This window comes from Schistocerca gregaria, chromosome 5 (genome assembly GCF_023897955.1).
Source record: "Schistocerca gregaria isolate iqSchGreg1 chromosome 5, iqSchGreg1.2, whole genome shotgun sequence".
Taxonomy (NCBI): domain Eukaryota; kingdom Metazoa; phylum Arthropoda; class Insecta; order Orthoptera; family Acrididae; genus Schistocerca; species Schistocerca gregaria.
In genome coordinates, this window is record NC_064924.1 from 285,116,491 (window position 1) to 285,143,459 (window position 26,969).

Sequence of the window (26,969 nt, forward strand, 5' to 3'; positions counted from 1 at the left end):
GTGCCTCGGTCGTATGCAGTCCTGATTGTGGCGCTCACCTGCACGGCGCCAAACACGCATACGACCATCATTGGCACCAAGGCAGCAGCGACTCTCATCGCTGAAGACGACACGTCTCCATTCGTCCCTCCATTCATGCCTGTCGCGACACCACTGCAGGCGGGCTGCACGATGTTGGGGCGTGAGCGGAAGACGGCCTAACGGTGTGCGGGACCGTAGCCCAGCTTCATGGAGACGGTTGCGAATGGTCCTCGCCGATACCCCAGGAGCAACAGTGTATGGTGGGTCTGACACACCGGTGTCAATGTGTTCTTTTTTCCATTTCCAGGAGTGTAACTTTAACCTATCCATTTCCCTTTTTAAATTTTCTAATCTACCTGCCTGATTAAGGGATCTGACATTCCACACTCCGTAGAACGCCAGGTTTCCTTCTCCTGATAACGATGCCCTCCTGAGTAGTCCCCTCTTGGAGATCCGACTATTTTACCTCTGGAATATTTTACCCAACAGGACCCCATCATCATTTAATCATACAGTAAAGCTGCATGCTCTCGGGAAAAATTACGGCTGTAGTTTCCCCTTGCTTTCAGCCGTTCGCAGTACCAGCATTGCAAGGCCGTTTTGTTTAGTGTTACAAGGCCGGATCAGTCAATCATCCAGACTCTACTGTAGTTGCAGGTATCAGTATAAGGGCTGCCACCATCTGGCGCTTTTGATCAGGGATTAGCACGACATCCAGTCTGTCAGCACAGGGTCCAAGTGGAAGTAGTGTGGTCTCTTGAACAATGGCGCGTGGTGCGGCCCAGCGAAGCGATCGGCTCGGTGCACAGGCTGTGCATTTGGTGCAAAAGATTTTTAATGGTGTAATTACTTTCAGTGAATTATGTTGATGGTATTCCTTGCACGATCAGGATTTAAAAAAAAAAACACCACAATCGTTCAATTATTGCATACTGCCTTGTCCCCCTTAAAACATTTAAATAAACAGTATAGTACACACTGCAACAGATTTCCCATCACGTTCTTTAAGTAAATAAATAAACTATATTCCAAACACTGCCTTTTGTCCTATAAATTGTTGAATAACCAATATTCCACACATTGCCTTGTCTGCCAGAAATTGCTTAAACACTATTTCGTACACTAGAATCGATGTAAACCAAATGGCCACTCAGCTGTATCTTTTCCCCTCCAGCTCCTGGGTGGGGGAGCAGAGGGGGAGAGTTAAGGGCTTTCCCAAAGGGGAAGCGATTAATTAGTTGATTGATTTAATTAATTACTGTGGCTTGAATCGGTGAGGGTAGTTGCCAGAGGAGTGTGGGAAGAGGAGGGGAAGTGGGAGGAGGAGTTTAAAGTGGAGGAATGGGGGTTTCTCGGACACACAGATTATCCCCGGGGGATTATAATCCTCTTAGCAGAACAATACCGGTAGTTTAAGGATGGATTATCTCCAGGGTGTCATAAACCTTTTTGCAGAGCAATAGATTAAGGACCTGTCAATCAATAGAGTACAATAAGTTTGCACCTGAATGCACACTTGTCCCTGATTAGGCAACCATCACTATCAAATTGTCCCCTTACCCCCATTGCTCTACTACTATCAACAGCAGCAGTCAACTTCGCCTGTGTAGTAATGGAAATCCCTACAGCAAGAAGGGAGCATGTTGCAGAGCATACATTCCCCTCTGTCGTGATCACACAGACTATTAAGTACCATGTTCCGCCTTGTGTAATGTCCTGGGGAATATCACGAATGGTGGTGAGTTCAATGCAATTATTGTCTTTGAATAAAAGTGTCATTTCTGTTCGTCTCGCTGCATATTTCTCTCAATTACCTACTGCTCTATACTACAGCAGTTTGATGGAGTTATGTTGCTTGACAGTGACACATCATGCAGGAGTTACTTGCATCCTTCAGTTTTGCACACTAATATATGTTGGCAGAAACCAAAAACAAATGAATACCGGCTGAAGACTTCTGGATTCTTCTGATACAGGTCTTGGGAGTTGATCAGCCAGCTTACAGTTGATGCATTGCATGGATTCTAGAACAACCTGCACATCTGACTCTTTTCTTGTTTCCAGATGCAAACCATTTTGGGATAGCATCGTACTACACCAGATTCATCGCGGACTGCGGTATGATTGTAAGTGATCCACTTCCAGGCTGCTGTATGGCAGAAGCGGCACCTGGTGGCCACATGTGAGCTCTCACTTTGTTCTGATCACCATTTGCAGGGAGTCGCGATGTCTGTGGCCGCCCCCTCAGTTGTTGCAGCAGGCTCGAAGCAGGTGAGACGTACTGATAAACGTAACACAAAACGTAACTTAATGCTGGACTTCGAATGTTTCAAAATGAATAACGAGCTTAGTGGTATTTATTACATTCAACTTACGATTATAAATAATACATCAAATGAAAGAGCAACTCAGACAGCTTTGTTTGTATACCTGTGTGCATGTGTATGCGCCGTTTCCTGAGTTTGCCGATAGAAAGCGCTAGTAGCAATGGTGGTGACTGGTGAGCAGAAAGCTTTTTGTGCTTTACCATTTGCAAGGAGTGAGTCTGTAGTTTCAGTGCAACATGCGTTCCGTATTTTTTATTTGTTTTGTTTATTCATTTATTTTACCTGATCTGATTAGGGCCATCAGGCTGTCTGTTACATAAAAAGAGGTTGCAAAAGTGGATAACCTTTTTTTACATCGTAGTTACCTAAGAAATAACAATTCTAATATGATAATTAGTATTAAAATTATACGAGTGTCTATAGAGATAATGTGAGTAAATAAAACAGACTATGAACTAATAATGTTAATACTAGCAGTACTTGTGCTACTGATGCTGCTGTCACTAATAGTGATAGTGATAGTAGTAGTAGTAGTAGTAGTAATTACAATAATAACAATTATTATAGTGGCACATTTAAAAATAATTTATTGATTTACGAAATAGATGTTTTCTTATATAGCGAGTTCTAGGGAAGGAAATTTAAGGAGACTGCACCATCTAAGAATATTGGGAAATGAGGGAGATCTGGATGGAAAGAAGGATGTATAAGTGTAACAAGTCCATACAGGCACAACGATAGTCATTACTCTTGCATTAGTAGACAAGTCATTAACTGTCTTCTGAAGCTAAGGATGTTATTCAGTTCTCTAATATAAAGCAGATGGTTATTCCAGAACAGTGTTGGTGTTATTGAGAAGGACCTAAGTGGCTGAACAATGTAATGGGACAGAAAGGATTTTACTCTGACGTGAACAGGTGTTTTTGCCATGTTGTTCAAACAAGAGGGTAAAGGCTGAGGACAGATATGACGACTGTGTACGTTGCTAAGACGGTAGCGAAGACAGAGGGTATGAAAATCTCTGTACTTACACTCCTGGAAATGGAAAAAAGAACACATTGACACCGGTGTGTCAGACCCACCATACTTGCTCCGGACACTGTGAGAGGGCTCTACAAGCAATGATCACACGCACGGCACAGCGGACACACCAGGAACCGCGGTGTTGGCCGTCGAATGGCGCTAGCTGCGCAGCATTTGTGCACCGCCGCCGTCAGTGTCAGCCAGTTTGCCGTGGCATACGGAGCTCCATCGCAGTCTTTAACACTGGTAGCATGCCGCGACAGCGTGGACGTGAACCGTATGTGCAGTTGACGGACTTTGAGCGAGGGCGTATAGTGGGCATGCGGGAGGCCGGGTGGACGTACCGCCGAATTGCTCAACACGTGGGGCATGAGGTCTCCACAGTACATCGATGTTGTCGCCAGTGGTCGGCGGAAGGTGCACGTGCCCGTCGACCTGGGACCGGACCGCAGCGACGCACGGATGCACGCCAGGACCGTAGGATCCTACGCAGTGCCGTAGGGGACCGCACCGCCACTTCCCAGCAAATTAGGGACACTGTTGCTCCTGGGGTATCGGCGAGGACCATTCGCAACCGTCTCCATGAAGCTGGGCTACGGTCCCGCACAACGTTAGGCCGTCTTCCGCTCACGCCCCAACATCGTGCAGCCCGCCTCCAGTGGTGTCGCGACAGGCGTGAATGGAGGGACGAATGGAGACGAGTCGTCTTCAGCGATGAGAGTAGCTTCTGCCTTGGTGCCAATGATGGTCGTATGCGTGTTTGGCGCCGAGCAGGTGAGCGCCACAATCAGGACTGCATACGACTGAGGCACACAGGGCCAACACCCGGCATCATGGTGTGGGGAGCGATCTCCTACACTGGCCGTACACCTCTGGTGATGGTCGAGGGGACACTGAATAGTGCACGGTACATCCAAACCGTCATCGAACCCATCGTTCTACCATTCCTAGACCGGCAAGGGAACTTGCTGTTCCAACAGGACAATGCACGTCCGCATGTATCCCGTGCCACCCAACGTGCTCTAGAAGGTGTAAGTCAACTACCCTGGCCAGCAAGATCTCCGGATCTGTCCCCCATTGAGCATGTTTGGGACTGGATGAAGCGTCGTCTCACGTGGTCTGCACGTCCAGCTCGAACGCTGGTCCAACTGAGGCGCCAGGTGGAAATGGCATGGCAAACCGTTCCACAGGACTACATCCAGCATCTCTACGATCGTCTCCATGGAAGAATAGCAGCCTGCATTGCTGCGAAAGGTGGATATACACTGTACTAGTGCCGACATTGTGCATGCTCTGTTTCCTGTGTCTATGTGCGTGTGGTTCTGTCAGTGTGATCATGTGATGTATCTGACCCCAGGAATGTGTCAATAAAGTTTCCCCTTCCTGGGACAATGAATTCACGGTGTTCTTAGCTCAGGATAGCTGTGCATATGATGGTGAAATATGATTAAGAGTCGAACAACACAGATATAACGAACACAGGCACTCATAGCCAGTTCCAAGGTAGCGTGATGCTTTCTGAGAAAGATTTTGCAGAATAATATTGCTGCAATGAATAACTGCAAGTATAAGTGTTTGTAGAAGTTTCTTTTTCAGATCAGGAAGGAATAGTTTTTTATAGTTTTGTAGGGCATAGAGAGATGCTGATGCCTTCTTACACGCTGCGGTTAAATGCTTCGTCAAATTTAGATTTTCATCTGTTATTACACCTAGAATCTTTGCTGAAGGAGGAAGTTGATATTTGTCCCATTTATGATTAAAGATGTTAGGGATTCCCAGTATTTCGGGCTAACGAGCCTAGAATGACCAACCGGTACCGCCTGGTTTTTGGATAGATTGAGCTATAACCTTATATTCTCCGCCGATTTTTATAGTGTATACATGTCGGTATTCAGGTTCTCGGTAGCAGTCTTCATGTTTAGATACGACTGGATGTCATCAGCGTACATGTGGCATTTGTAGTAGGACAAAACTGATACCATATCATTAATATGCAATGAGGCTTTTATTAACTGCCCCAAATTATGACTTTATGCTACTGGAAATGACGCACTACTGGCGAGACGTTAGGTATAAGTGAAACCATTGAACTTCACTTCGCGAGAAATTTAGACTGGTAAGTTTGGCAAACGAAATGTCGAAGTCGACAGTGTCAAAGGCATTACTGATGTCTAAAAAGCACATGATAGTCGCCTCTTATGCATCCACGCCAAGTTTCAGGACTTGCTGCAATGTTTACGGAAACCTGTTTGGTATTTGTCTAGTAGGTTATTTGTAGTTAGATAGTTTATATAGTTTGTATTTGTCTAGTAGGTTATTTGTAGTTAGATAGTTTACATAGTTTTTATTTGTCTAGTAGGTTATTTGTAGTTAGATAGTTTGTTATCTGGTCACGGACTAAATGTTCTAAGAACTTGGACAATGTAGGAAGAATGCAGATACGTCGGTAATCAGAGGGTCCTGTGGCAACGTGCTTTCTTGATAGTGGCTTAACTAGTCCCTGTTTCCAGGCCTCAGGGAAAACACTTGTGGTTAAGGAGTGGTTAAAGATATCTATTGTAGTGGACAGTAGTGGTTCAATAATAAGGTTATCATTTGAATTATGATGCCATTACGTCTAGTAGATGCAGATCTGATTCGCATGATGCCTGTTTTAATGGTATTGCAAGTAACATGCTTTAGACTGAATTTTTTCATGGCTACAGTCGTTTACTCCCTTGATGTAATCAATGAGTCTCTGTTCCGTTTGTGTTTCAGTTGTGGCTCTAGATAACATGAAGTCCCCGTTCTGATCTGTGGGTGGGCAATGACGTCAGCTGTAGCTTTTACTTTGCCTATACCAAGACCAGGCAGATTTTCCTACAGGAGAGCTGGCCTACTTCTGTTGTCGGTTGATGTACGGGCTTGTCTGAAGCTTTGCATTTCTCACAGCTTGACACTGCTTGTAATCAAAATGATTTTCAAACATGGGGCACAGTTTGTATGCCTGATGTGCAGCGTCTCTGAGATTCATGAGCTGTTTTAGTTATTCATTTAGCCAAGGTGCAGGTTTACTTCTTACTTTTCTGTCTTTAGGGAAGCATATTTTTTAGTGTCACCAGCTATAATTATATGCTCTTGTACTGTTTCGGGACTTTAAAGAACAGTTTGCAAGCCGATAAATCTTCCTACTTTCGGAGGTTTGGAGAGGACTCACATCATGTACTTCCTGTTAAAGGATTTGATCTCTGTGAACATATACTTGCTCCATTAAGTTTCTATGATGCAGCAGCATAAATTCCAAGTCGTCTTCAGACATTTCGGCAGTGTATCGTTCGGCCACCTTCAAAGTCAGCCAAACGACTGACGCTTCAGTTTTTTCCTCTTTATTGTTATTTCATGCCCCAGTGCCCCATATGGACTTCGATGTGGGCTGTCAGCGGTACAGGCAACCCGCTCTTCACAATGAGATATACAGTGGATGACTTTTTGCACTGTTACTTAAAACAGTAATAATAAAATGTAAAATAAAATACAATAAGCACACATTTAAAACATTAAAACCTACTGTTGAAGCACTGATGTGTAAATGAAGCACTTTCGTGTCACTAGAAATTGGAAAAACCTTCTATGGGAAGGTAGTCAGTTGTTGAAGGACGGAAGGATGGTGGGTGAAGAGTGTAGGAATGTGTGAGTATGAACATTAAGGACTGCAGCGATGGGGTAGTAGGCTGTTGGGACAGAAGAAGGTATCTGTTGGGAAAGGTGGGTGGAGAAAGAAAGACAGCAGGGAAGAAAAGCGGATTGAGGATATGGGGATGGGAGTGAGAAGAAGTCCTGTAAAATGAATGGGTGGGGTAGACTTATAGCTGGTAGGAACGGTAAGTACCAAGACAGAGCTCATAATCAGGGAGGGGGATATGCTTGGAGTTCCTTTGGGAGATCATGTGTAGGGTGTGTGAGTGGAGGGTTGGTGGAAGGTGTTGGTAGAGCCACAGCAGAGTAAGATGACTGGTAAATAGAGGAGAAACGATAGGGTTATTGGAGCCAAGTTTGTGGGTGGTGTAGATTGTTCAGAGATGTTTAGTGTGAATGATGAAAGGATCTTTGTGTGGCAACGTAAACGGATGCAGTAAGCAAGGTGGAGTCATGGAGTTCCAGGATCTGGAGGGAGTGAAGTAGTCCCAACATTCATCCATTTATTAGTTTTAGTCTGTTGTGGACTTTTCTGTTGGATGGTAGGGTTCCCACGTTAGTTGCCAGTCGAAGATGAGTCCAAGGTAGCTGGATGGGATGGTCATAAACGGTGAGGTAGAAGTCATGGAGGCAGGAGGTTGGGGTAATGAATCTTAAATTATTACCTGGCTTTCGGAGCGTTTAATCCTAAGGAGACATTAGTTACACCAGGAGATAAAGTGATTGAGATGCATTTGGAGCAATTGTTGGAATTTTGGGATTGAGTAATGCCAGTTGCATATGAGTGTATTCCAGTCACAAGTCCAGAGGAAGGAACAATATAAGCGGAGCAATATAAGCGATGGAGTTCTCAGAGAAGGAGTACAGCTTGTGGTGAGAGAGTGGGGTGGTGAGGATATATGGCTTTAATAGTGTTATTGGCATATTTAATGAACAAAGTAAGAGCATACGGACTATCAGATCAATTGTGTGATTGGATTGAGGAGTTCCTAGATAACAGAACGCAGCACGTCATTCTCAATGGAGAGAAGTCTTCCGAAGTAAGAGTGATTTCAGGTGTGCCGCAGGGGAGTGTCATAGGACCGTTGCTATTCACAATATACATAAATGACCTGGTGGATGACATCGGAAGTTCACTGAGGCTTTTTGCAGATGATGCTGTGGTGTATCGAGAGGTTGCAACAATGGAAAATTGTACTGAAATGCAGGAGGATCTGCAGCGAATTGACGCATGGTGCACGGAATGGCAATTGAATCTCAAGGTAGCGAAGTGTAATACATAGAAAGATAGGTCCCTTATCATTTAGCTACAAAATAGCAGGTCAGCAACTGGAAGCAGTTAATTCCATAAATTATCTGGGAGTACGCATTAGGAGTGATTTAAAATGGAATGATCATATGAAGTTGATCGTCGGTAAAGCAGATGCCAGACTGAGATTCATTGGAAGAATCCTAAGGAAATGCAATCCGACAAAAAAGGAAGTAGGTTACAGTATGCTTGTTCGCCCAATGCTTGAATACTGCTCAGCAGTGTGGGATCCGCACCAGGTAGGGTTGATAGAAGAGATAGAGAAGATCCAACGGAGAGCAGCGCGCTTCGTTACAGGATCATTTAGTAATTGCGAAAGCGTTACGGAGATGATAGATAAACTCCAGTGGAAGACTCTGCAGGAGAGACGCTCAGTAGCTCGGTACGGGCTTTTGTTAAAGTTTCGAGAACATACCTTCACCGAAGAGTCAAGCAGTATATTGCTCCCTCCTACGTATATCTCGCGAAGAGACCATGAGGATAAAATCAGAGAGATTAGAGCCCACACAGAAGCATACCGACAATCCTTCTTTCCACGTACAATACGAGACTGGAATAGAAGGGAGAACCGATAGAGGTACTCAGGGTACCCTCCGCCACACACCGTCAGGTGGCTTGCGGAGTACGGATGTAGATGTAGATGTAGAGATGGAATCTGACAATGTTTGCTGCAGGAGGGCTGTGGGATAGGGGATACCATTGGTTTGCTGGAAGGTTAGGCAGTGGCTTCGTATCTAGGTATCTATGGATTCCCAGTAAGCATTCCAGTTGGCACTGGTGTAGTCACGGACCATTTTTGGATGGTGATGGGGATGAGGCACATGACAACGAGGTATTGTGTAGGTTATGGTGAGGAGGACTGTTAGGTTGCCACTCCCAGTTGGGTCGAGGATTTCTGCCGTGAAGCAGCCAAGGAGGTTGGGAGACATGAGGACGACATTTGTGTTGATGTTGCTTTCAGGATGCGTGTGCTGACGTGCCCCGGCTTGCCGAGCGGCCCGTGTGGCCACGCCAACTCTGAAGTTAGAATATTTTCAGGGCGCCACAACTCGCCCGTTACCTCACACACCTCCACTTATTAACATTCGAGCTTGTGACAGAATGTTCAGAAGTAACACCCTTCAGTTCATACAAGTACATATAAAACAAATTACAAAGAACAGAATTAAATGAATAAAATTCCAGGCCAATATTGGTTCCAAAATTTTTGTAGTGGTGTTGAATGAATTTCGAAATGAACTGAAACTTACACAAATTATGAACGAAACGATATAATTAAAAATTACAACAGCTTTTCATTTATCCCTTAATAAATCATTTTCTACGGCTCGTCCCTTCTCTTCCAATTCTAGCGCACACACGTCCTGTTCTGTTCATCCCTCAATCTCATGTTGATCCCAAAATAATTCATTAAATATTTCCTTCGCCCCATATTCATTGCTTCCCTTTTCTAAACCTCTAACAATTTTAAACTTCTCTCGCTTCCACACATTCGGCAGTAATGACCGTAACGTTCTACTGAACCAACGCCAATCAGTCACACTAAAATCACACTCCTACTTCACATACAAATTCGTACGAACTTCATTACGCAAACTACCCCCATCCACACTATTTACTTCAGCCCTCTCTAAATTTTTTGTTAGTTCCGCCACAATTCTCGCCGATTAACTACCCACAGCTTGCACAACTTTACTGGTTTTTCCCTCCAAAATATGGACACTTGCAGCTTCAGCAAAATTACACATATGTTAAACACTTTATCTTCCTGAAATAATACATCGATGCCTAGGCCATCATCACGATAAACATTCATCTCAGCAACATTATCTGCTGATACGTCGTTTAAATCACTACATAATTCACATCAGAAACCTTACTTTCCTCCGTCGACAAATTAACTTTACGTGAATCGTACACAACTTTATCTTCCGCCGCTACATTACACAAATAGGAGCTACCTTGTCGTACGATTTTTGGACTTCCAGACTTGCTACATTCCGCTTAGATCGTACAAAAATCAGCACATACTGTCATTTCTACACACTTTTCATCCAGATTAATCCCCGATCTTAGTTTACATACATTCTCACATTCATACTTTGACAAACGTTTTAGATCCACACATTCATCAATAAGTTTCGTTTCGCCTTCATTCGTGACTGGAAATGCGTGAATTCCTTCCTCCGAAGTATCAACACCAGTAGCTTTTTCATCATTATATAAATTATCATTACTCTGTTCCTTTAAACAGAAATCATCCGCCGATACATTTTTAACTTCAACTGCTGGGGAGACCAGTGCTAAGCCACCCTATTAACATTGACGCTTTCTGCCGAAACACAATCACCCTCACATGCAGCTGGCGAGACCACAGCTACGCCGCCTTCACTAACAGCAACGCTTTTCGCCGGCTCACAAATACTTGCTACTGCAACACCTTGTTTACTGCAATTGCTACTATTTGCTAACACCTTTTCAGAACTCTCCACACAATTTGCTTTCACAACATTCATCTCCTCTTTAACTACTTTTTGAACCACTGAATCTTTCCATTCATCGCCGTTCAGACACTCATTCATTACACATTCATAGCTTACATCATTCCCCGCAAATTTATTCCCATTACTTTTAGTCAAAACTCTCACAAATCTATGCTTCTGCCGTTCGCGCCTGCTGTTATTGAAAGAGCCACATATATTGCCTTCCTCTTTAACGTACTCCATCTTACTTATTTGTTGCCTTTCTCCACACCTCTCAACATTTCTTCCATTACCATTATCTCCAGTCCTTTTCACCGCCTGTTCAGATCGCCATCCCCGGACCTGAGTTGTGACGAACATCAGTTTCGCCACCGGTTGTTATGCGACTGCAATTCGCGCGAGTTTCCCCTGTCAAATCTGCGTTCTTTACTTGATTCCCGTTGACAGAAGTTATCACTCCTGTTCGTTCTTCGGCCATTCTGCTCATTCCAGCTACTATCTCCCTGAGATATTTTGGTGATGATTATTTGGATTCCCATTTTGATAACTACCACTCTGAGGTTTGAACTTGAAAGCCCTCTCTATTTTTTCTACAAATGCTAGAAATTCGTACACGGAATCATATGGACTATGGTCAAGATCCCACTGCAAATTTTCGGCTAATCACCATTTTAACGTGGTGATTTCCATTAAAACCCCCAACAGATATTTCACATGCATAAGCTTGCCAAGTTCGCCCTTGCAAAAATCTCTCATCGTCCCATTACCGTACCCGTAACTCGGCCCATTCGAAAATTCATGCAGGGCGGAGTGGCCGAGCGGTTCTAGGCGCTTCAGTCTGGAACCGTGCTACTGCTACGGTTGCAGGTTCGAATCCTGCCTCGGACATGGATGTTTGTGATGTCCTTAGGTTAGTTAGGTTTAATTAGTTCTAAGTTCTAGGGGACTGATGGCCACAGCAGTTAAGTCCCGTAGTGTTCAGAGCCATTTGAACTATTTGAAAATTCATTTTAGATCCACGTCTGTTTTGCCTCGCTCCAAAATTTATTCAAAAAACACTTTTGGAACTCTTCGTACGATTCTCACGAACTACATTTAACATTTTCCAAAGACTGTGGGTCTCCCTCCAAATGCCGTTTAACGTATTTTATTTTTTCTTCCTCCGAAATGCCATGAACAAAAGCGTCCCTACACGCAACCAAGAAATTTACTGGGTGATGTCTTCCATCATCTGTGTAACATTTCACAGATCCAGTATTTGCCCAAGGGAAATTTATAAGTGGCGTGGCCTGTTGGGAGGCTAACGAATTTAAATAACTCTTTATCTTTTGCATTTGCTTTTTAAATTCATTTAACGAGTGATACTGGATTTTATTTTATCTTTAATTTCGCCACATCTTTCTCCCCCTCACCTACACGATTGGCAATGTCAGTAATTGCTAAATTTATATCGCTTGTACGACCATCTTGCGCTATTATACAGTCGCTTACCTAGCCCCCAAGTGCCGTCTGACCTTATCCATTTTTTCCGCAAGATCTTTTTCCACTGATTCGATTTTAGATGTTACTGTTACAACTTGGTCTGTAATTTTCCCCATATTCACTCGTACACAATTTATCATCAATAGCTTTTTCAAGGTTACCCATAAGTTTTTTAACTTCCTCTTTCATAGCGGAAACTTTCAGTTCGCATAGTACCTATATCTGTCTTAATTGTATCCGTAACTGTTTGCAATGTGCCCATATCTGTTCGCAATGTACCCATATCTGTTCGAATTGTGTTGATATTATTTGCCATTGTATTCATGTTATTTCCCAATCCCTGGATCATTTGCGTTAGCTAAGACATAATATCTCCCCCACATTCATTCCCTTTACCTGAATTCCTACCAGTTACACTTTGTCACTCTGATTTCGGACAAACCGGTTCACTTCTGTTTTCAGAATTACACATACTAGGTGACTGTTCTATAGAGGGTGAAAAGTATTTAAACCGACAAACTGTGGGAGGTTGTAGGGGACATCAAAACAAATATTTTTCCCTAATGTCATTTTTTCGAATGAGGAGTAGTTAAACCGGCAGAGGAAGATTTCTCAGGTGGCAAATTAATTAAACCAACAACCACTTTTCCATTTTTTTAAGACCAAGAGACAATACATTAACACAACCCAATTTCAATTACAGTAGATTTTCAAATATGCATCCACTGACACGTGAACAAAAGTTACACCGTCGGATCATGTTATGACACGGGCAAAACCCCAGGAGTATCTTGAATTGTTCCTGTTCCTGCTGCTGCTACTATCCGAGCAACCAGATCCTCTTCTGATGCAACAGGAGTTGCGTAAACAAGGTTGTGCATCTCTTCCCACACAAAGAAGCCCAGAGGGGACATATCTGGGGATCGAGCAGGCCATGGTACAGGACCACCTCTGCTAATCCACGTTTCTGGGAACCGTCGGTCCAGGAATCGAAGCACACGACGACAGAAAAGTGCTGGCGCCCCGTCATGTTGGAACCACATGCGTTGTCTTGTAGGGAGCGGGCCGTCTTCCAGCAATTCTGGCAATGCTCTGGCGAGAAAATTATAAGGTTCCTGCCATTTTATTGTCTACAGAGCAGATACCGCCCAATTAAACAGTCCCCAACTACACCGACCCACACATTAACGAAGAACCGCACTTGATGAGCGCTCGTAACTGTGGCATTTGGGTTATCCTCACTCCAAACATGCGAATTCTGCATGTTGAAGACTCAATCGCGCACGAACGTTGCTTCATCGGTAAACAAGACAGAGGATGGATATGTAGGATGCATTTCACACTGTTCCAGGTACCACTGCAAAAACTGTGCTCTGGGTGGATAATCAACTGGTTCCAGTTGGCTGGCTGTAAGTGAAATGGACGTAACAATTGCTCTCGAAGGACTGTTCTCACATTCATCTGATTCGTCCCCATGTTACGTGCAATTGCATGAGTGCTGATTGAAGGATCCCGCTCCACATGCTGCAAGACAGCTTCTTCAAATTGCAGCGCTCTTACCGTGCGACGGCGTCCCTGTCCAGGTAATTTGCTAAATGAGCCTGTCTCACGCCGACTTTGGATACGGCGTTTAGGATATTTTTGTTGATGAACCCGCTGTGCAGCTCGTCCATTGTGGTGCGCTACGTAGCAGAGAATGCACTACTACACAGGTGGACAGCAGCTGCCTACAACTGAAGAGCCTAATACGCCCTCTAACAACTGAAGATCGTAATACGGCCTCTAACAAATGACGAGCGTAATACCGCCTCCACCGGTTTAAATGATCCTCATAGGAAAAAATTACATTATGGAAAAATATTTGTTTAGATGTCCCCTACAACCTCCCAGAGTCTGTCGGTTTGAAATACCTTTCACCCTGTATTCGCGAGATCTATTAGTGGAGCGTGAACTTCAGAGTTAAACACTATCTCACTATTTGCGCAGGCGCTTATTTGATCTGAGATGGTTCCCTCTGCCATGGTGATGCCTTCGGTTGTAGTGGATGTCGACATTGAAGACTGCCCTGGAATACTCGAAGACGCTGCTATTGTACTGCTGTTGATCTGCGTCTGCCACAGGAGAAGTCGCTTGATGTAACTGTAGCTGCTGCCGGTTACCACTTGTTCCAACTGTCTCCTATACAGCTATCTGTTAAACGCGCGCACCGCTAGTGTTCCCTGCACTCTTACTAAAGCCATGCCATAGTACCAAACAGCAAAGCATTGTTGCCTAATCTTGCAAGACCAGATCGACTTGTTCTAACTCTAAATATAGATAAATGTAAATTAATGCAGATGAATAGGAAAAAGAATCCTGTAATGTCTGAATAGTCGATTAGTAGTGTAGCGCTTGACACAGTCACGTCGATTAAATATTTGGGCGTAACATTGCAGAGCAATATGAAGTGGGACAAGCATGTAATGACAGTTGTGGGGAAGGCGGATAGTCGTCTTCGGTTCATTGGTAGAATTTTTGGAAGATGTGGTTCATCTGTAAAGGAGACCGCTTATAAAACACTAATACGACCTATTCTTGAGTACTGCTCGAGCGTTTGGGATGCCTATGAGGTCGGATTGAGGGAGGACATAGAAGCAATTCAGAGGCGAGCTGTTAGATTTGTTACTGGTAGGTTTAATCATCACGCGAGTGTTACGGAAATGCTTCAGAAACTTGGGTGGGAGTCTCTGGAGGAAAGGAGGCGTTTTTTCGTGAATAGTTACTGAGGAAATTTGGAGAACCAGCATTTGAGGCTGACTGCGGTACAATTTACATTACGCGGAAAGACCACAAAGATACGATAAGAGTGATTAGGGCCCGTACAGAGGCATATAGGCAGTCATTTTTCCCTCGTTCTGTTTGGGAGTGGAACAGGGAGAGAAGATGCTAGTTGTGGTACGAGGTACCCTCCGCCACGCACCGTATGATGGATTGCGGAGTATGTATGTAGATGTAGATGTAGATGTAGATGTATACAGACATTGGCCGCTGTAACTGTCGACAAGGTTGCTGTCGCTCTTCAGTAACCAGACGTTCGTCTGACCAAATCTCAGACAGCCCTCCTGTATGGTTCACCTATGGTACAGTGAATAGTACCATAAGCCAATTAACTGCAGCAAAGTTCATGGTTCCTGAGTTGGGAAATAAGCTCTATCTAGTCAAAAGTATCTGGACACTCGTTTGTACTTAGGAACTGACCACTAAATGTCACGAGACGCAACCCATCAGTATGAAGGAGTTATGCAGTGCTGTGCTGTCAGTAGAGAAGCAGTGACACCACAATGGATCGATCAAGGGAACACAGTGAGTTCGAACATGGTCCAGCCATTGGATGTCAACCCTTCCAAAGTTGTCCAAATCGACTGTTGGTAAGGAAACTGTGAAACAGGAACCCAAAGGAACAACCTGAGCTAAACCAAGACCAGGCAGATCTCATGTACTGGCAGGCAGGGCTGGCGATGATTGTTGAGGTTAGGTGAAATCAGCGGAAGGGATCATTCGTGGGTTCCAAAATGCTACCAGCAGTCCATCTAGCACAATGACTGTGCGTAAGGACTTAAAAAGCTCCTCAACCTACAGGTCACTGGTAGGCGACGCTTGAGGTGGTGTAACGAGGGATGACACTATGCGTTGGGTGACTGAAAACGACCGATTTGGAGTAGTGATTACGCTGTATCCTGTGGCAAATCGATGTGAGGGTTTGGGTTTGGGGAATGCTTGGAGAACTTTACCTGCTATCAGTGAAGTGCCAGCAGCGAAGTACAGGGGAGATAGCGTAACAGGGCGTGGTCCATTACTGCGCTTTGGAAAACGCTAAATGCGGAAGGATATGAACTTATTTTACAGCACTGCGAAATCCTCACAGTGTAGGAACAAGACACCTTGTTTCCGCATCGTAATGCGGCGTACGATAAAACAGCATCTCTGGAGCAGTGGTTTGTGGACAATAGCATTCCTGTAGTGGACAGGTCTGCCTGCTATCCCAGCCTTTTCCCAACAGAACACCTTTGGGGTGAGCCAGAAGGTCGACCTCACTCCACACCCCACACCCTGATTTTAGCTCATGAGGAAGAATGGGCTACCATTCATCCATACACATTCAGACACCTCATTCAAAGTGTCGCCAGCAGAGTTCAAGCTGTCATAATGGCGAAGGGTGACACATCCAAAGTTAAACGTCGACCAATAGGTATCCAGATACTTTTTATAAAATAGTGTTGTGCACTTAAACTTGTTGCCTTAAATCCTGTGCCGGCCGTGGTGGCAGAGCGGTACTAGGCGCTTCAGTCCGGAACCGCGCGACTGCTACGGTCGCAGGTTCGAATCCTGCCTCAGGCATGGGTGTGTGTGAAGTCCTTAGGTTAGTTAGGTTTAAGTAACTTTACGTTCTTGGGGACTAATGACCTCCGATGTTAAGTCCCATAGTGCTCAGAGCCAAGTGAACCATTTAAATCCTGTGTTCTGAAGTCAGTATTGAAACAATACGTTAGACAGTTCTCAGGTGATAAAGTATTACCATAAGTGCGAACTGTCGTCTGCTTGCTTCTAATCACACATGATCTCGTTGGGTCATGGATTATTACACTTTTTCAAACAGCCCGGTATGGTCTCAAATTATTTCGCAAACTTCCGTGAAACATTGATGAACTACTGGGATATTAGGAATGTATTATGCAGATATAAGTTATGCTTTAAAGAATGGACCCTTAGGCGTTAAGAAAACCACAATATTAAGATGGTTCTTGGTGTAACAACTGCGTAAGTTCTTGCATCAGCCATTGAGCTCCCCTGTGACTCTCTTGAACCATCCATAAACACTGTATTCTAAGTATTACGCGGACACTCTAGTTGGGTGGTAGGTGAGGGGGGGGGGGGGGGGGGTTGTTTTGAACTATGGTTGCAGAAGATACCGGTATACATCGGGCCTAAACTATCTCGTTCGCGACTCCCTAAGATAGCAATTGCGCTGTAGTCGATATAAATGCTTAGTGTACTCTATCATGCTTTGGATTGTGCTTTGCTTGTTGTTTTCTTTTCTTATTATGATTCTCACAACACCAGGAGTTGGTGATTCCTACGATCGTGTGTCTACTTTAGAAGAAGCAGAGAACACGTGTGTAGGCTACCAGCCCTGCTTGGTGCTGATGGGGTTTGTTCCCCTGTACCACTCCTCATCCCTCTGGCTGTCAAAGTTCTCATTTGCTTACACTCGCGACCGTCTGCCGTGTTATAGTGTCTGCACTACATGTGCACTTGTTCCAGGCAATGTTTGGAACCAACCCATTGTCAGTGGCTGCACCAGGATGCGACGGGGACAACTTCGTCCTGGACATCGCCACGTCTAACGCCTCTGTCGGCAGGGTGAGTACGAGTATTCGGGACATACAGTTTTCTGTGAAGTCCAGTAAGTATCTTAACGCAACTTATCTGTCAGTATCTTAGTGCTCGATGCTCCGCTTGTGTATACTGTACGGTCTGTACAGATTATTGTTTGTTTTTCTTTAATTGAATTTTTATGATGTTCACAAATTGCAACATCTAAACTTCGCACGCTAATTAAGGCCACAGATGCGTGGCCTTCTCCTAATGTACTTCTGACCAAGCGAATCTTGTTGCTAGAGTCGGAGGTCTTGGTTAATCCTGGCTTTTGAATTCTTGTGGTGAAATTTATATAGAAATTGTCATCCCTATTTCTTTAGAAGTCAAATACAAACTTTCATAGATTTATCTTTGAAAGTGTTTTAATAATACGATGTACTTAGATAACAGTTTTCATCCCTTTGAAAGTATCTAGCCAAAATTGTTTCCTTTTAATTAGTGAAAGTATCAATGATAAAATTGTTTCAAATTAATTATTCAACAAACCTGCATCTGACTGTGTCTGCGAACTTGTTTCTTGCACTCCTCCATATTGCCAGTAATGAAACATGTATTTGACTCAGCAATCAAGTGTAAGAGAATAATGCCGTTTGTGCAATGGCATTAAGATGGTACTGAAAAATTAACTTTTGGCCCTGACGTTTACTTAATGAAATTATATCTTGACTTGAATAACGCCAGTTTTACAAACGCATAAAATTAGTTATTTTAAATAACTTTCATCTGATAACTTTAGTTATACCAAAATCGATTTCAAATCATGAACTGCACATATATGTTTCATAGAGGCCTCATTTTCTTTACGTTCTTTCATTGGTCGGTAACATTGCTTTCCTACTCATTTTCATATTCAATACAAGCAAAGGATGTGTGGATTATGATTCAGGCTGTTAGATTTAAACACCCTGTTGATCTCAATATATATATATATATATATTGTTAAAATTTTAAGTAATACGCAAAACCTACCATTTCCAACGTTTTTGTAGCACGAATCACTCTCACGAAAAATTTTACAAAATGCTTACCGCATCAAACCTTGGACATACAAATCCTGACGCTGAACATTATCTAACAAAAGCCACTTTTGAAATCATTATATATCTTCACTCATATTCGTGCTAAAGTTTGCTCAGTGTAACTGCACAATGAGGGCGCGTCCTACCTTAAAGCTGTCACCACATGTCTGCTTCCTCTGGGCACCTAGCTGCGACTCAAGAGTTTTTTTATTGCGTGCGCCTGGCTCTCTTAACCATCAAAGATCCTTCTACTCAAAGATATTACATTCATTCCACCTTGCGGTTGGCAACTACCGACTTTATTTTCTGGATCTACCCTGATCAGAGCTTAGCATATACCTTTCATAACCCCCTGGTCGGCTAGACCATAATTTTGTTGGGGCATCTGTGCTGTTAGCACAGGTTTCTCCACGAAATTCGTAAAGAAATACAATGTAAGATGCAATACAAAACATACATAGTATTCCAATTAAAAGAGTATCACACAACAATAAAATTTACCAGTAGAAATATAGAATGGGAACTTAAATACATAATGTCAATAGATCGTCAAATCTCAGTGAATCAAAGAACATCAAAATGTACAAAACAGAAACACGTAAATGTAGAGCAAAGACATCAGACATTTAGATTATTAAGAGAAATGTATGAAATAGTACTAAAAGATACAAAATAGAAGCATAGGAATGTGAGGTAAAATTTCTCAAATAATATCAAACTTTACGAAACTTAATGTAGAATGTGAGGTGAAATACATAAAATAGTTAAGTATCCGCTAGAAGTTAATCATATAACACAAAATGTGGATAAATGTCTCATAAAGAATTCTTAAAGCCATTGAAATATTGCAATAAAATACTTTAAGTTATAGTAGGATTAAATATAAAATATATGTCACATCAGGTGACAGCATATATTGACTTTCAGTTACAATCATTATCTTGTAGTAGACGTAGAGTACACACTGAGTTTCATTGACAATAGTAAATTAAGAAGCCATGTCACGTTAGGTGACGGTTTACACTGAGTCTAATTGGAAACTGCAGTAAACTCAGGTGAAGAAACACACTGAGCCACTACTAGTGTCGGATGTACAATCCATGTCACCTTAGGTGACAGTTAACACGGACTCTAATTATAAACCATACTAAAATATGGGGCCTCAGGTGATGAAACACACTGAGCCACAAGTAATTTTGCAATAGGTGTAACATCAGGCACTAAGACACACTGACGTTAGTAGTGATCAGTAGTACAATAAGGTTGAAGAAGAGTGGGCATCAGGTGATGGGACACACTGAGCCACCTTATTGTAACCGTAGAATACCTGTTAAGTCAGAGGATAACTCACCCTGTTTCGGTTGCCATAATGAAAATCTATATTATGCCACTAACAAGGGTCTCAGGTGATGAAACACTCTGAGCCACAAATAATCTCCATTGTACAATACCTGTCACATCAGATGATAGGACACTTTAATACTGAGCAGTAGTACAATAAAACTGAAGAAGAATCAGGTGATGGGGCCCACTGAGCCATGGTAGTATCGATTGTAAAATATATGTCAAGTCAGAAACAACACACACTGACATTCAGCCGCGAAATCCAGCTTTTGTCCCTCTTCCGGCCAGCAGGTAAACGGAGCGCGCTCGGTCCTACAGGCGGCCACAATGGGACGGACCGGTTCCGGCGGCGGGCTCTTTGTGGCCCACGCGAACGCGCAGTCGCTAACGGCTCACTTCGACGAGTTCTGTGACCTGTTCTGCCAATCGCTGTTCCACATTATCCTCGTCTCTGAAACTTGGTTGAAACCAAACATTTCTTCCGACGCTATCCGAATCGCTGGTTACTCTCTCCTAAGGGCAGATCGTGAAACACGACGCGGGGGTGGTGTGGGTGCCTATGTTCGCTCTGATCTGACACCTACTGTACTATGCACATCGGATGCAAAGGGCGAAGGAGAAGCAGAGTTCTTGTTTTTCGAAATAAATACATCAAATCAGAAACTGCTAATTGGAGTAATCTATAAACCTCCAAACGTCGGTGCCATGTCCTCCTTTCAGTCTGCCCTGTCCTCACTCGTGACACAGTATGAACACATAATCATTATGGGCGACACAAACATCGACTTACAGTTAAAATCTCCCTCTGCCGAAAAACTAAGGCGACTGTTCCACTCCAATGATATGAGTTTAACACCGCTGGACCCAACCCACCACACGTCACACAGCCACACACTCATAGATATAATAGCAACAAAGCGACCAGATAAAATAATCCGCGCCAATCAGACATCCGCTCCGGGACTCTCTGCTCATGACGTGATATTCTTAAATTACTCAGTACATACTACCAAAGAAAAATCTCACCTGGTAACCTACAGAAACTTAAAAAATGTTAACCATGACGCTCTTCAAAAGGATTGCTCAGACATCCCTTGGCATGATATAAGCAATGAACCGACTTTAGACGGAAAAATTCGGCAATTATGTAGCAAAATTATTGCACTGTATGATAAACATGCTCCTCAACGCACTGTCAAGGTAAAGAGAGCTCCTGCTCCATGGCTCACCACTGCATTACGCCAGTTAATGAATAAACGTGATGCTGCACACAGGGCCTTCAAGCGTAACCCAACTCCCGAGGCGTACGAAGCTTATAGGAAACTCCGAAACAGAACGAAGCAAAGCGTGAGAAATGCCAAAATCAGACATGCCCGCTCTGTCGTATGCGGCATATCAAAACCTGCTGCACTGTGGAAAAAGCTGCGCAGTTTCGGTATAGGGAAGCGAAGATATGACGCTGTTTATCAAGCGTCTGCAGAAGAATTAAACGATTTCTTCTCAACAGCTGTAATCTGCCACGCAGCGACAAATTACCAGCCCCAAGATATCAATCTCTTGAGAGACAAGTTTTTCCTAAAACATGTCACTACCGGCACAGTACACAAGGCAATTATGAGAATCTCTTCCGAGGCAGTAGGAAATGATGGAGTGAGCATTGGCATGATTAAAAACGTCGTAGCTACTATTATTCCAGTTATCACAGACATCTTCAACCTGTCTCTTGTCAGTAGTATATATCCTACTGAGTGGAAGCAAAGTTTAATCCAGCCTATACCCAAGACTGACAACCCTAAGTCGCCAGGTGACTACAGGCCGATCAGCATACTACCTGCAATATCTAAAGCCCTAGAATACATCGTCCATGAACAGCTGACGGATTACCTCAAAACTCATAACATCCATGACGAATATCAGTCAGGCTTTCGAAAGCACCATAGTACAGCAACTGCATTAATCAAAGTAACTGATGACATTAAACATGCTATGGACAGACGTGAAGCTACTATCCTAACACTGCTTGACTTTAGCAAGGCTTTTGACACAGTTGACTTCGATATATTACTAATTAAAATGAAACAGCTGAATTTCTCAATCAGCGCAATACACTGGTTCGACAGCTACCTCAAAAACAGAAGTCAACAAGTCGTTTGTGGGTCGGAAAAGTCATCATGGAAAAGCGTGCACTCTGGAGTTCCCCAAGGCTCCGTCCTTGGTCCACTACTCTTCTCACTGTATATTAATGATATTTCTTCAGTGATTCACTCCTGCAGCTACCATCTATATGCTGACGACATCCAACTGTACATAAGTGCAAGCCCCAAAAACATTGCTGGCGCAGTAGCGAGTATGAACGCAGATCTTTGCTCTGTTTCTCGATGGGCACAGAACCTAGGTCTGAAACTAAACCCCAAGAAATCCCAGGTCACACTTATATCTCATCCAAAGTTAATCAGCCGGTACTTTCGCGAAACGGTCCCTAAAATACTCCTCAATGGTACCCAACTACCATACCAAAAAACAGTAAAAGACCTTGGAATAATCTTGGATGAACACCTAAACTGGGAAGAACAAACAGTCACAGCTTGCCGGAAATCGCTCTCCTCCCTACATGCAATTCAAAAATTTAGAAAAATATTTCCAACCCATGTTAAACAAAAATTAGTCCAAACACTAGTCTTGCCTAATCTTTACTACTGCGATGTAGTTCAACACGGCACGAATAGTGAAAATTCTAGATGCCTCGAGCTAGTGATGAATGCTTGCGTCAGATACGTGTGCAATATTCGGTTGTATGATCATATCAGTCCTTCATACTCCCAGCTAGGTTGGATACGCCCACATAAGGCACGCGATCTCCACACGATGTGCTTACTTCATCGATTTCTTAGCCACTGGTGCCCTCAATACTTATCTTCTCACATTAAACATCTATCATCATTCCACAATCGCAATACCAGATCGGATACGTCTATCATCTTGGCTGTACCTTTACATAACACAAAATCTTTCTCCGTGTCATTCTCCATCTCAGCCATACGACTATGGAACGCACTCCCCTGTGATCTGCGTCTTATCCAGAACTACTCAACATTCAAGAGGGAACTCAAAACTTACATATTAGGGACGGTATAGCTACCATTTTTGTGCCCCTAACATCTCTTTCTTTCTTCTCTCCATCACAGCTTCGAATTTTACAATTCTTTTTCTCTTCTTCAAACCTATCTACCTCTTATATATCTCTTTCACCCCATTCTATCGTCTTATGTCTCTGCTCGATGAGAATAACTCACAAGCTGCAAGAATATAACGAGAAAATTCCCAACTAACTGACATTCACAAAAGAAATGCATGTTTACTTTCATATACTTAGTCACTATTATTATTATTATTATTATTATTATTATTATTATCATTATTATTATCATTATTATCGTTGATTGTTATAATTATTTTTATTGTTATAACTATCATTGTACTACTGTTATAATCTCAAATTTTTTTCGTTTGACATCAATACTGCATAATACGTTAAATGTTCTTAATGTTATTTAGTAACTGTAACTCGTTCAATCTGAGTATGCCTGGTTAGGTGTAAGAGAGGGCCTGAAGGCCCTAATCTTGCCAGGTAAAATAAATGCATAAATAAAAATAAATAAATTATGGTATTATATCAGTCATAGAACACATGTTATGTCAATAGCTCACACTGACGTACCCTTAAAGTCGTGATATTCAATTTGTTATAAGACATATTTTACATGAGAAGGTAGCTCACACTGACTTTCGTTATATTCTCGTATACTCAGTCCAGTTATTATGACAAGTGACAGTTCAGTCTGAGTTTCACTTATATTTATGTAGACTCAGGCTACTCGTTATGTCAGGTGGTAGTCCACTCTGACTCTTAAACACAATCATGAGATTCTCACAGATGCAAAACGTATATCCTGTCAGGCGACAGCTTAGTCTGACACTAAGTTAAAAACATTTACTAAAGGACATTTGTCATAGTGACAGAAACGTAAACTTAGTTATATTGATATTATCATTGTGCAAGAAATTAATATTAAAAGTAATATACAATAACTGTATGCAGTGGACATGTGCTGCAAAATTTTTATATATCTTTAAGGTAACAATAACGTCACATATACTGTAGCAATAACAGTAAATAGTTTTATAGAATCTATGTACAAAAAAATTCCTACTAAAGGTAGTATACCATAATAATAACACTATGCAGTGGACATTTGTTACAAAATAAATGTTTGTATGGCTTTAAGGTGAGTAGAACTTCACATAGTCCACAACAATGCTGTATTGAATTCGTCATTAAGACTCTATTTACAAGTGATTCATAGTCATATTAAATATTAATGATTACAATAACTTGCACAATTGCAGTAGTCATTTTAGTGTTAACTTTACATTAAGTATTGACAGGTAATGGCTTAACAAATTTTGTACAACCTTCTTAAATAACAGTTTTGATAAAACGTGAATAACTATTTTCATTTCACAGTATAAATCTTATTTATTTTCAGTACAACTATTAAAAAAAGTTGTTTACCAACAGATGACACTTACACAGATATCTTAGAAAAATAAGAAAAATATTTAGGATAGAAAAAAGAGTAGACTGAGAACTCAGAAAGGAAGAATGAGTTCTACATAACTCAAGGATATGGCGCACCAAAGCCATATGGTGTGTCAGTTAAAGAATAACCAACCCTCTACCCCATTAGTTTTTTGTATTGACCACAAGGATAATTTGTTATCAAGTGTTGACATAATGTCAATATTGGAAATTATTTGTGAGAAAAAGAGAAAACAAAGTTACTTAAATGAACGATAGACAGAGACAATAAAGAGGATATTAATTACCATAGCTGCAAAAAATGGTAGTTATGGTACACCAAAAAACGTAATTATCATGGAAATAAAAACACAATAATGCTATATTAATGCAGAATGAAAATACTATCACACTTAAGGAACAGGCATTAGGATTGGACAAAACGCCAAGGAGAGGTACTGTCATATCTCGGAAAGTAATAGTGTGACCAATCAAAAATATGCATAAATAGAACAATGTATGTATAGTAAGTGGCAACATAATTAGCGTCACAAAGCACAAAGGCAAAAACATTGTTTAAAAGATCCATAATCAGTCTAGCATTAAACAAAAAGTAATAGGCATTCAGAGAAAGTAAGGAAATGACTGTAACAAAAAGTAATATGTCAACTTCAGATAATAAAGCAAAAATGCCACCACAAAACAAAAATTTTAACTGAAAGTATAGAACATAACATCTTAATCCTGAAATAGGTAACACTACCAGAAAATAAAATTGTATAGACACATAAAGCAAAGCATAGCAGATGTGATAAACAATGAAATAGTAACAGATGATCAAATATTTGCTTGAAAAACACTTGAAAAGAGAGAAAGTCAGAAGGTAGCACAGAGACATCATAAAAGGTAAGTATTATGATACCTGTGGTGCTGTAGGTATAAGAGAAAAAATGATTAAAGAATACTTGTAGTATGTCATGAAGTAAGTTCTGAGTGGATCCTCAAAAATGAGTCCGATAACAATCCCAATTGGACTCTAGTAATCCCAAGTCATCACATTATTTCATTTATGGCATCTGAAAAATAGTTGAAAATTAATAAACAGTATATAATTGGAGACAAAATGTTAAGTTTCCAGAGAAGAGTATTTGCTTATTATAAAAAAGAAAGGGTCAGAAATGAAAGTTACTTGGTACATCGTTAAATAGTTGATACTTGTTCTTAAAAACTGTGAGGAAATTAATTGTTAAATACTATTAAAGTTAATTATAAAACTCGTCAGAAATTCACCATCGGCATTTCTGGAAAATGTATAACAACACCGCTCACACTTCATGTTGCTATGGTCATAACGTCAGCACACAGTATTTGCTAATCATCACTTGTAGTATCCAAGATTCCAAAGTCTCAAAAAAAGGAACTTAATACTAACAATCTCTCATTCTTATCACGAGTTTCAAATATCATCTTAAAAACTCGTATGAACACACCTTTCTTCAAATATCTTATAACCATCAAAATCATTAGTCTCATATTCTCAATTCATTGTCAGTACTCATATTGCATCCTTTAGCACGAAAACCCTAAGTAAACTTCAGGCTAATTAGTACCACTAGCTTAACATCAACATACAAAGTGGCCTTCGTTACTACAAAATCTTGTTGCGGTTAGGTCATTACGTAATATAATTATAGTTCAATGTAGTCATCACAAAGTAACAGAGGTGATCATCCAATAAAAAATAGGAGCAAAGATATCAGGTAGAAAGTATCAATATCAATTTGATGACCGAAATTCTCAACTGTAATGTCAACATTAAACGCCAGTATGAAAAGAGTTTCACAGATAACAGTAATGCAATTCATCAGCAATGTACTGAAATAATACCAGTTTATTAAAATAAGTAAGAAATCTATAACACTCCGGAAAGAAAGCAGGTAACACTACTAAGCTGTCTCCAGAAAAATATGTCTACAAACTCATGACTTTATCTAACGCCAGAACAGAAGGTGGGTGGCGTTATTTGGAGCTTTTACACGGGGAAATATTGAGGATGTTTGCACGCTGGAAAAGAAATGCACGCGACCCATGCCTAACGAGGTGAAAAAGGTTTCTCCCACTAGCGGTGCGTGTTGTATCCATTGTGGCCTACCGCCAGCTGTGACAGGAATTTGTGCCACGCAGGCCCTTAGGAGGGTTCCAGGCTACCACCGCAGAGGCCCTGCATGTCCGCAAACTATGCCTGGCACAGGGAGAAATAATATAAATAAAATAGCTGGACATATGTAG

General features: G+C 41.9%; 1 protein-coding gene across 1 annotated transcript in view; it reads left to right on the forward strand.

Annotated features, from left to right (window-relative positions):
• The window catches only part of LOC126272448 (uncharacterized oxidoreductase YjmC-like), a 108,698-nt gene that overhangs the window by 21,607 nt on the left and 60,122 nt on the right, over nucleotides 1-26,969 (forward strand). The window contains exons 3-5 of the mRNA XM_049975324.1: nucleotides 2,086-2,147; nucleotides 2,239-2,292; nucleotides 17,622-17,720. Of these exons, the coding sequence (XP_049831281.1) occupies nucleotides 2,086-2,147; nucleotides 2,239-2,292; nucleotides 17,622-17,720 (215 nt within the window). The remainder of the gene's footprint in view (nucleotides 1-2,085; nucleotides 2,148-2,238; nucleotides 2,293-17,621; nucleotides 17,721-26,969) is intronic.